General features: G+C 35.7%; 1 protein-coding gene and 1 long non-coding RNA gene across 2 annotated transcripts in view; one reads left to right on the top strand and one right to left on the bottom strand.

Moving 5' to 3' along the window:
- Nucleotides 1-839: 839 nt before the first annotated feature.
- Nucleotides 840-8,304, bottom strand: LOC110742495. Its single transcript, XM_021933936.2, has 2 exons — nt 7,682-8,304; nt 840-1,713 (listed from the first exon to the last, which is right to left on the bottom strand). The coding sequence occupies exons 1-2, from the start codon at nt 8,269-8,271 to the stop codon at nt 1,671-1,673; spliced, it is 633 nt and encodes a 210-aa protein (XP_021789628.2). The 5' UTR covers nt 8,272-8,304; the 3' UTR covers nt 840-1,670.
- Nucleotides 8,305-8,308: 4 nt separating this feature from the next.
- LOC108584418 overlaps nt 8,309-12,138 on the top strand; it is a 232,344-nt gene continuing 228,514 nt past the window's right edge. The window contains exon 1 of the long non-coding RNA XR_001899448.3: nt 8,309-8,934. This is a non-coding gene — a long non-coding RNA (uncharacterized LOC108584418). The remainder of the gene's footprint in view (nt 8,935-12,138) is intronic.

Below are 12,138 nucleotides of genomic sequence, written 5' to 3'. Positions count from 1 at the left end.
GTATTATAAACAATCCCAAAACCCATCAACTGATAAATAAAATGGGATATATTCATAAAATGGAAACTTACCCAACCATAAAAAAGAATTTAAGTACTGATATACGCTATAACATGGATGGTACTTGAAAACATTATGCTTACAAAGAAACACATATTAGCTCACTTATAAGCAATGTCCAGAATAAACAAATACATAGAGGCAGAAACTAGATTGGAGGATGCTTAGGCTTTGAGGAGTGGAGTATATGGGGGTGATAGTTAAAGGGTACATATAATGTTTCTACTGAGATAATGTAAAATAGATTTAATGATGTAATGATGGTTGCACTTACTGTAAATATAATAAAAATTAAACCATATAGTTAAAATATAATAAGAAAAAGTTATTTAAAAAGGAAGTACTCAAATACATTAGTTTTCCCATTTACCTGATTAATGGTGTGAGTTAAACCTCACCTATTTTTCTGGCTTCTTTTCTCTGTATTTCTCCCATTTTGCTCAGTTTATATTGCCAATTCAATTTAGGGTTTCAATTAAGGTTAATATAAAACTTTTGCGAAGTAGACAAACACAAGGTAGTGGTTAACCTTTATGGAGTACATGATTCCTAAATGCTATACATTTCCTATAAATGCTATACAATTCCTCAATTCTATATATCAGAATTGAATAAATTCTGATGAAATATATATTCATACATATTCTATATATATTCAGATTAAATAAATATATATTGAACATATATACATATATATATAGAGAGAGAGAGAGAAAGAACCATCTGAAATTTAAAAATAATTTTAGAATTTTTAAATTGATTAGGGAAAGTTTATTTTCCAGATGACCCACAAGAGAAAATATACACAAAAAGAAACAAGAAAAATTGGTTAAAAAAAAAGTTTAAAAACTATGCAATAGGACTTAACTATATAGCAAACTTTTTATAAAGCTTTAGCTATGAGAACCAAGTGGTATTGGTAGAGGAATACAGCAGTGGATAAACAGAAAAAAAAACAAAGAATCAAAAAAAGAAACCAATTTTCATATAGCAATTTAGAATATGAAGAAGATGGCATTTCAACCTCAGGTAGAAATGAGTTAACAGAAATTATGTTGTGAAAATTGGAAAAATAAGTTAGAGTTCACAAAAAATGTTTTTACTTAAAAAGCATATATGAACTGAAAATTTGATTAAAGGGTCTAAATGTAAAAAATGCTGTAAAAGAACTAAAAGACAATATTGGATAATATTATTATTATTAACTTGGTGACTTAAGTAAGACACAAAACTGAGAGTTGCTAAAGAAACATTATTAGATTCCTAGTTTTCAAACTTGTACAAAAATAAAACCATAAGCAGTTGATTGAGAGAAAATACATTATAGTGGTGAATAGGCTGACTTATTCATGAATATTCATTTTCCCATTTTTATGACTCTTGTCATGACTTGGGGCATGGACAGGCGACCTGCTTTGATAAGTAGTGTTTGAAAAGATTCAATGCATATGCTTTTCAAGTAGGGGTTTCAAATGCACTTTTGTGATCACACTTCTTCTCTTGCACTTTTGCCATTAGCAGGAGAAAATCTTCCCAGGTAGCTAATGGTTTCTAGACTGAGCCATGAGAATGATTCCTAAATCCGATCTCCAGACTAGACTCCAGCTCATTTATGACCAAGAAAAATTTATCAAACCCAGGAAACTTGCAGACCTATAATCAAGAAAAGGTAATGACTTTTGTAAGCCACAGAAATTCAGGGCTTGTTTACCTTTTTTTATTATAGTAGAAACCTGCTACAATACATATGTACAAAATATTTAAAAAAATATATACAACACATACGAACAAAGTATTTAAAATAATATATACAACAAAGCTCCTACAAATCAACAGCAAAAAATAACTGTATAAAAAAACCTGGCTAAATATAAAGAAACTATTCAATTTTTCTGTAATATTTGAATATGTTTATGTTACCCCATTTGTTTAATGCTTGGGCAAATTTCATAAAAATAAATGTGCAAATTGGGCAGAAACGGGTATTCTAAAACAGTGCTATGAAATGTTAAATTATATGAGCTTTTGAGAATATAAATTAACATGCTATCAAAGTATCAAATATGCATATTATTTGACCCAGCAATTTATCCCCAGGAATCTAGAGCTCAGGATTATATGCATTTATATCCAAATATATATTTAAAAATATCCTTTGCAATGCTGATTTTACTAAGACAAAAAGAGGAACGGAAAGGTTTATACATAGAATCAGATATGAGGTAGTCTTTTGAGGAACTGTATGGAAAATTTCTTAGAGATGTTATGTTGTTTCTAGCTGTGGTGGCTATGCCTATAATCCCAGCACTTTGGGAGGCCAAGGTGGGTGAATCATCTGAGGTCAGGAGTTTGAGATCAGCCTGACCAACATGGTGAAACCCAGTCTCTACTAAAAAAAAAATATTAGCCATGCGTTGTGGCATGCGACTGTAGTCCCAGCTACTCGAGAGGCTGAGACAGTAGAATTGCTTGAACCCAGGAAGTGGAGGTTGCAGTGAGCCAAGATTTTGCCACTGCACTCCAGCCTGGGCGACCAAGAGAGACTCTGTCTCAAAAAAAAAAAAAAAAAATCTTGTGAGGAAAAAATTACATAACAATATATCTTCTATGACTTCTCTACTATGATTTATGTTAAGAAGTAACTATATGAATATAAAATGTTAGAGAAAAGTTAGAAAGTTATATAAAAAACAGTTAACAGTGTTTACCTGAGAGAAGGGAAGGAAAGTAGAGGATATGGAATATTGAAATAGAAGTCATAAATTTGTACTCTATATTTTTAGGGTGATTATTTTTTTCTTCCTGAAAACATAAAGGAAATATTAAAAATTTAAGTTATTAAAAATGTAAGTTAGAAAAAAGTAAAAATAGGAGGGAATATTCTCCTCCTTGTTCCTAAATAGGAAAATCATTACTTCCTAGTCTCATTAAAGTGATATTTAACATATTGATTTCATGACAGCATTAGAATGAAAATATTGAAACTTATTAGAAGCTGGCAAATTTTAATTCATGTGGGATTTATTAAACATATTTAAAGCCGAACAATTCCAAATATAGAAGTCATCAATCTGAAGTGTAAGACTGTAGATCATTTGTTTAAGGAAATCAGTCATGGTGTTACAAAGACGATCTAAGTAGCATTTTTACTGTGGAAATTTCATTCCAGAAAGTTCTATGGGTAGTTCTGGAATAAAGAGTCATTATAAAAATAGGCTTTTTGGTAATTCTGTCACTTGATTGACTGTAAAATTAATAACACAATGGTGGATATATCTTTCTTAAATGCTATCTGTGTTTTGGTTTCAAGAAAGAGGCTAGAAAATAGAAACCAGGTACAATTTTCTGGTTTGTTTTGTACAACACTACTATGAAATTTCTCTAGAAAGTGGAAGTTACATTAGACTGTTGCAGATATTTTTCTCACATTAGATATTAAAATTTACTGTGGATTCCCTCACAGTTTTCAAGATTATCTTTTTTGTCATCATTTTTCATAATGTGCTCCTGATCATAAAATCTTGGTACTCCTATTAATGTCTCAAGAAACTGCTAAATGGTGCCTCTAATTTATGCTTTCTGGAAAAAAAAGTATCTTATATTATACTCGTGGTATTTAATGTCTATATTTCAAGATTATACTGGCTTTTATGAATCATGTTTTATATCATGAATAGTTCATATATGGTTACTCTTCATTAAAGTTCATAATTTAAATTTATTTTTCAAAGATGTGAAACGTTTGTGACTCAAAATACATGATTGTTCTTGTGGCTTTATGCCTTGGTTTCTAAATTCATAGATTTTATGGCTCTATTTCCTCTGAGCGTCTGTATTATAGGTCCATCTCTATTAAGATGTATTTAAAAGAGGATATACTCACACAACCAGAATGAGTAAATTGAGTAAATCTTTTTTTTTTTTTTTTTTTTGAGACTGAGTCTAGCTCTGTCGCCAGGCTGGAGTACAGTGGCATGATCTTGGTTCACTGCAACTTCTGCCTCCAGGGTTCAAGCAATTCTCCTGCCTCAGCCTCCCAGTTGGCTGGCACTACAGGTGCGTACCACCACAACCAGCTGATTTTTGTACTTTTAGTACAGACGGGTTACTGTTGGCCAGGATAGTCTCGATCTCCTGACCTCATGATCTGCCCACCTCAGCCTCCCAAAGTGCTGGGATTATAAGTGTGTGCCACGGCACCTGGCCAGAATGATTAAATTTTTTAACCCATCCTTTTCATTTTGACAATATATCTTCTCTGAAAATTATTTGGAAGATTACACAACTGCTTTTGTATTTTGAAGAAAATATTTGAACTTTGGAATATGTATAATTTTTTCTTATAGTTTGTGACTTATTATGTGTTAATTTTTGGACAAATATTATTTCTCAAGATCAATAATGAGTCTTTATGAAACAGAAATGCAAAGACTTTTACCAAGCTGTATAAGTTATCAATTTTTCACACCTCATTATTCCACTGGTATTCTTCTAACATAGAACATTTAACACTAATCCTCAGAGACTATTTCTTATAAGACTCTCTGTAAACTATCAATTTAATGCCTTCTAATAAATTTTATATTTCCAGATTATAATTGAATAATATATGACTTTTTTTTTCACTCTGTCGGCCAGGCTGGAGTGCAGTGGCACGATCTCAGCTCACTGAAACTTCTGCCTCCCGGGCTCAAGCAATTCTCCTGTCTCAGTCTCCCAAGTAGCTAGCATTACAGGCATGTGATACCACGCCCAGCTAATTTTTGTATTTTTAGTAGAGACAGGGTTTCACCATGTTAGCCAGGCTGGTTTCGAACTCCTGACCTCAGATAATCCTCCCACTTCAGCCTTCCAAAGTACTGGGATTACAGACGTGAGTCACCACGCCTGGCCTGAATAATAATGTTTTGTTTTCTTATACCACTTTTAAAATATGACTTATAATTATGCCTGGAATATAATTCATATAAAGATAATTTTGACTTTCTTGGTCCCTGGTCTATATGAATGGAGAGATTAATTTAAATAAAGTAAGTTGATATTGCCTTCAAATCTGTAATCTTGAGGAAGTAACTTTCCCTATGTGAACCAAATCATCTATAAATGAATGAAATGAGCTAGAGAACATATACAGTTGGACCAGATTTGGTTATCCTATGAATACTAATAGCAGCTAAAATATTATTCAAGAATTTTGTTTCCATCGAAATAATATGGCTCAAGTAACAAAAGAGTTACAGTGATCAATGTCTAAAATATTTTCATTTTATAACATTTTATGTTGTCTTAACTTCTATTGCAATTGTATAATGTCACGTATTAGGCAGGTTCTCCTGAAAAACAGAAGCAATGTAATATAATCAAATATGCAGGTATTTGATTATCATTTGAAAACCACTCTTTAAATATTCAAGTATTGACAAGTGACAGAAATAATCTGAGCTTTTGTTAGAAACATGTACATGCTTAGGCATGTATATATTTATTTAGTAAATTAATTGAAAATTCATAGTATATAAAACTTAGAGTGGCAAAAATATAGAAAGAGTCTGGAAAGTGTGAAATACAGAAAAATGTGAAGTAAATCCTAGATTCAAGGATGAAAGTTTTATGGGAAAATGTAACGCTTTGATAATGTGTTTACACATAAAACATTGATTTGAAATGAAAGAAAATTTTGGAGGCTTGATCAAATGGAAATACTACATGCAAATAATCAGCAGGCTATAACTGAAATGCAAGAATAAAACACAAAATGAAGTTTAATATTGAGCATTATATCCCTTTGCCTAATGCACATACAAATTTCTCACATTTAAAATAAGGCTTTTTAAAATTTATTAATGTATTTATATTTTTGAGACAGAGTCTCGCTCTGTCGTCCAGGCTGGAGTGCAGTGGCGCGATCTCGGCTCACTGCAAACTCTGCCTCCTGGGTTCAAGCAATTCCCTGCCTCAGTCTCCCGAGTAACTGGGATTACAGGCACCGGCGGCCATGCCCAGCTAATTTTTGTATTTTTAGTAGAGACAGGGTTTCACCATCTTGACCAGACTGGTCTTGTATTCTTGACCTCGTGATCCACCCACCTCAGCCTCCCAAAGTATTGCGATTATAGGCATGAGTCACTGTATTCGGCCTAAAATAAGGCTTTTAAAATGTATTTAATCACTTTAATAATCATTACTGGGTCATAAGGACAACTATGATGACTAATTCTTATTGAATTTTCAAAAAGTCGTTTTTAGTTATTGGTAGCAACATGTTGTTGCCCTCTCAATAATTATTCATTCTATTATTAAGGAAATATCTATACATATATGAGGGTATACTGTATTTACATATATGGACATATACATAATTTCATAAAACAGTGATGTTTATCAAGTTGAGTAAGAAACATTTGTCAAAGTCTAGGTATAATCCATTTTAATATTATACTTTAGGTAAAAGAAATAAGTTGTTTTATGCTAATTTGGCAGAGACAACAGAAGATAGAAAATGAACAAAGCTTAAACAAAATAGTTTACATTGTGACAAGGTAGTTACAGAAACACTACTATCTATGCCAGCTCATATTCTATTCAATCTAAAATTGGTATAGCCAAAGGGATTACATGTATTTATAAATGAAGGTAAGGAATGTGAAGAAGCATTTATTGAGCACTGAAACATACTAAGTGCTTTACTTATTTATTTTAATTTTAACTTCAGTTCAACACAAATGACTGAAATTGTACTCATTTTAGAGTTCAGGAAAACTGGTCTCAGATCCATTAACTGTACTACTAAAGGCCACGTAACTACTTAAAACTTGTAGAAGGTAGTGAGTCAACACAGATCTAATTCCTAATGTGATTCTCAGCGTGGTGTGGTTCTGCAGCTGAGATTGAATTAAGAGAGGTTTTTAAATAAATCTCAGACAATTACTCAAAACTAGGAAAAATACTCAGAATCTCTGAGGAGAGACAACCTTAACTTTAGACACATAGGAGCAAACTGCTTGAAATTGAAAACAAAAATTGAATGAAGGAGAGTATAAACATCAGTTGCTTTCTAGCCTCATCAAAGGTGATCCCTTAACTCATTTGTGATCTCTGTTAATAATGCCTGAAATCGGCACCAACACTGTTTTCAAACGTTCACTTCTGGACACAGGATTGGATCTCACTTCTCAACCATCTTGAAGTCAGGGGCAGCAGAGTGACTTCCTGGAGCCAGTGAAATGTGACTTAACATGGCACGTACCATTTTTAAGTGAAACGTAAGAACTAGTGAGCATTTCCTCATGCTTGGCTCCCACCCCTCCCCACCAGGGGTCTGACAGGTGCAGCCGTATGCTGTGAGATACACCACATGTCCTGTGGCTACAAGAAACCGTCCCAGGCTGCAGCCACTGGAGCCTCCAGAGCACAGCGGCTCATACTGGGTAATAGCTTCTTGCCATATGCCATTACCTTCTGCAGGAACAAATATCAATGCAATAAAATCCTCCAGCCTCCTAAAAACGGACTGTGTCCAATGGCATATAGAAAAGAACACTTTCCATTGCATTAATAGGACCATAATATTGTTATTTTATATAGTTTTAAACAAAACAAATTTTTGTTTTCTAATACTCACAGCACTGACACGGGATGAGCGAAGGAACATGCTGTGTAGAGATGGGCCGGTCGCCGGCTAGGGCTTCGCCCCAGGGCCTGTGCACACGGCTTGAGGTGAGGACAAGCGCTCCTGTTTTCATGCCCAAGTTTGCATTTTCCAAGGCCACCTGGCCTGCCGTGTCCCCTATCCTGTGCCTGTAAAAACCCCAAGACACTAGCAGGCAGGCACACAGCGGCTGGACGTCGAGAGGAACACATTAGCGGAAGAACACACAGGCAGCTGCACACGTTGGCGAAGAACACATAAGCAGCGGAAGCGCACGTTGCCGGGAGCGCACGTTGCGGGGAGCGCACGTTGCGGGGAACGCACGTTGCGGGGAACGCACGTTGCCGGGAGCGCACGTTGCCGGGAGCGCACGCTGCGCGGCGCGCACGTTGCCGGGAGGGCACGTTGCCGGGAGGGCACTGGCGAAAGAACACACAAGCTGCTCCACATTGAGAGGAACACACTGGCGGAAGAGTACACAGGCAGCTGCACACGTTGGCGGAAGAACACACAAGCAGCGGAAGCGCACGTTGCCGGGAGCGCACGTTGCCTAGGGGGCACATTGCCGGGAGCGCACGTTGCCGGGAGGGCACGTTGCCGGGAGCGCACGTTGCCTAGGAGGCACGTTGCCGGGAGCGCACGTTGCCGGGAAAGCACTGGCGAAAGAACACACAAGCTGCTCCACATGAGAGGAACACACTGGCGGAAGAGTACACAGACAGCTGGTTGTCAGGGGGAGCGGAAGAGCACAGCGACAGGCACTGGCGTCCACCAGCAGAACTCCGTGGAGTCTGGCCTGGGAGGTTAGAGAAGAGCTTGACTGCTGGGCAGCCCCACTATGGGGGGGAACCACCTTCCCATTCCATTCCCCATCCACCTCGCTGAGTGCTACCACAACTCAATAAAAAACCTTGCACGCAATCTCCAAGCCCACGTGTGATCCAGTTTTTCCGTGCACTAAAGCAAGAACCTGGGATACAGAAAGCCCTCTGTCCTTGTGCTAAGGCAGAGAGTCTAATTGAGCTGATTAACACAAGCCACCCGCGGACAGCTAAGCTGAAAAAGCACTCTGTAACACACGCCTACGGGGGCCTTAAGAGGTGTAGACGTTGACCCCGAGAAGCTGCGTGGTCCCCATGACTTGCCTGTCTGCCTGCTCCCGCTAAGGGTCTTGACCAGTGGGGCACTGAAGAAGTGAGCCACGCCCGCATCCTACGCCCTGCGAGGTGGGTAAGAGAACTTTTCCTGTTTTACCACCAAGACCAGTAGCTTTACTTCCTTGAATTCAAATATGAACCAAATTGTGTCTAGTTTGGGGAATAGCTAAGGATTGGGTATTGTCACTTCCTTCTTCTAGAATGGATTTGTTGTTGCTGCTGTTGTTGAGACGCTTATACGTCCCTGTATATAAATTGTTTTTAATCTTGTCCTACCAGTTCATCAGACATTATCATATAACTTTGAATCCCAGCAATTAACATGGCCTATATATTTCTCAGGAGCTACCTAATTTTGAATGTAAATAAGTTTTTGCTAGGTCTATTCTACCAGATATTCAGAAAGTTACAGAAAAGTGAAAACATTTGCATTAGATTCACACCACGTACATGTCTCTATTATGGCTGACACTGATTTGTTTTCCAGATGTGTATTATCTTCAGTGGGTACTGTTTCACCAGCTCCGTATCTAGTTTTCTTGTCGCTAACTTCTCTTTTCTGTTCTTTGTTGTTTATCATCCATAGGATGAAAACCAACCATCACAATATTTAAATTGTTTTTCAACCTTGCTTCCCACAGCACCCCCAAACCAATTATCTGTTTCTTAAAAATTAAAACTCCTGTAATTGTCTAAACCAGTCATGTCCTGCCAGGTGTGCACACATGGCTTGCAACACAAATTCCTTCTCCTGTTCTCAGTGTGAACCTCAGTGTTTCATGTGCTGTTCTCCTACATATCCTCTATTCTCTAATTTCAAATATAACTTTCTCTTTAAAAATTCCTTAGTGCTCCCAGGCAGCATTAATCACTTCTTATTCTGTGCTTCTTTACATTCACATACATAGTATTATTATTATTATTTGTTTGAATGACTATGTCAGTGAATAAAATCTGAGCTACTTATTGACATGAACCATGTCTTCTTTATTATTGTAGCCCGGATTTTATTGTGAGTGCATCATAAATGCATACTATGTTTCTGTTTAATAAATATTAAGGGTTTTCTAATTAGGAAAGCTGCTATAAAATGTTTTATTTCTGTTTCTTATCTTCAGGACCTGCCTTAAGTAAAGATAACTAGTATTAAAAGATTGTATACAGCGTCATGCCCCTTATCGAACCAAATTTTTTCTTCATAAATAATATTTCCACCTCCACCTCTTCCTTTATAAGGCACTTACTTAAGAATTTTCTATACAATATTCTTTCCTTAACATAGGCCACTGCTCTTTTGAAGGTATGAGATAAACTTAGGTAGAGATGGGCAAAAGTAAATGATAAAGTGCATTGTTTCTTCCATTAAATATATAATGTTCAGATAACAGAAGAAAACTATGCTGATAGAATATAGGACATGACTGAGTCGTTTGATGGTTGCTTTTGTTAAGAAAAAGTGAGCCTTACTCAAAGCTCCTGAAATTACATCCTGTAATGTAAACTCATTAGCTTGCTTATGTTCCAAAATGTTTAAACAATTTCTGTATTGCCTTTACAAATTGTTTGTTATAAAGGTTGAGTATTACCATAGATTTTTTCTATTATCTTATTTGGCTGAATATGAAAAATGACGCCAAAAGCAAAATATACGAAAAGGATGCCAAGAACAATTATTATTTGTAGAGAGTTCTTTTTTGGGGAACATTCCTATATACCTCCAACAATGGAGAACACCCAGAGTTAACTGCATGACTAAATATTCTCTTGCGTTGAGTTTAGTGATATGTAATGAAGTCTAGAGCTTGAAATAAATTATATTTGAAACAACAGGCAGAAAAATTAGGTGTGTTAGAGAATATATAGCGTTAGAGAGAGTTTGATATACAGAAAGCAAGTGACATTTTAATGAGCTAAGTTTATGAATTTATCTTTCTGCACAGGGACAGTACAAATGCTTTTTGATTTGTACTTTTTTGTCCCAATGTCACATCTGCAACTACACGCAGCTAAAAGACACTGCCTTTGCAGCTAGGTTTCATTGTTACAGGCAATGAAATGAAAGGCTTTCCAGAACAGCCTGTTAGTGCCCTCTGTTGATGTTTTCAAATTTTCAGATCACTTCAGGAGAAGAAGCCAGCATGATTTTTTTTTAATGCCTCTGAAATAATTTTCTTCAGAGGTAATGGGAATGAAGTTTTACTGTTTTCATGATGAACTTTTTCACCCCTTAAAAAGTGGATACGTGCAAAGGTGTTACTATCACACCGACTTTCCCCTCATCAGCTGTAGTTTTCCTTGTCTGGATGCACTTTATAAAAATAAAAAAGACACAGGAAGTTAACAAAACTACAAACTCATTATGAAATTTCACAGATTAGTGTGCAAACAATAGGTTGTTGAATAAATAGCTGGGTAAATTCTAGTCAGTGTTTGCAGCCTGCAGAATAATCAAAGGCTACCTACATCTTTCAAAGTGATACTTTGAAATTATTTTATCATATGTGGAAAGAAGTTATGCTGTACACTTTATTCTGATATCACGTTGATCATTACTCATTTTGGCTTTTTATTTTCTCCAGGTTGCATGCTTTGAAAAATCCAGGTCTGAAATATTTATTTAGCATTTCATTGATTGTTTTAAATGGGTGTGCCTATTTAGTCTACAATTAGGTATGTAAATAGGGTTGAATCAGTTTTTAAGGACAAACCTTGCAGATAAAAGCCCTGTTGATTTTCGTATAATGAACTAACATAGTCTGTGCAAAATTGCTTATTTTATATGCATTTTATTCTTTACTTCCCCCAATCATTTTTTTTTCTTTTTAAATTTCTCTACTGTTTTATCCCAGTTGGCAGCTCTTAAACATTTTAATGAAAATGTGGAGATAATGCAGTTTAGCTGTATTAAGAACTTTGCCTTTATTTAGGTGATAAACATTCTTTCTTATAATGCGGTGAGGCAAATTGAGATGGTGAACAGGAGTAAGGACAGAATAGGTGCATTTCTAATGTTTAATGAGTCATCTCTTCTTTTTAGTCCTTATTACATTTGAAGTGCCTATTCAGAGCACTAGAAATATTCATTTTAAACATGCCAAAACAAAAACCACAACTAAGAGCCAAATACAAATTATCTGAAGTTTTTCTTTTTATTTATGTATGAGATTACAAAGATAGCTCTTTCACTATATTTACTGGTGTAAGAATGTAAAATTTTAACTCTGATTTTCCAGATTATTTTATAAATAGTTATGAATCTAGTCATTTATTTGG

This window comes from Papio anubis, chromosome 2 (genome assembly GCF_008728515.1).
Source record: "Papio anubis isolate 15944 chromosome 2, Panubis1.0, whole genome shotgun sequence".
Lineage (NCBI taxonomy): Eukaryota > Metazoa > Chordata > Mammalia > Primates > Cercopithecidae > Papio > Papio anubis.
The sequence above is the reverse complement of the archived record's forward strand: the minus strand, read 5'-3'. Positions and strand labels throughout refer to the sequence as shown.

Excerpts from the sequence above, each read along its gene's own strand:
- LOC110742495 (XM_021933936.2), bottom strand. The coding sequence starts at position 8,271 with ATGTGCCCCCTAGGCAACGTGCGCTCCCGGCAACGTGCGCTTCCGCTG. Across the intron at positions 1,714-7,681 it reads GCTCATCCCGTGTCAGTGCT|GTCTGCAAGTTTCCTGGGTT; the intron begins GTGAGTATTAGA and ends TCTTGATTATAG.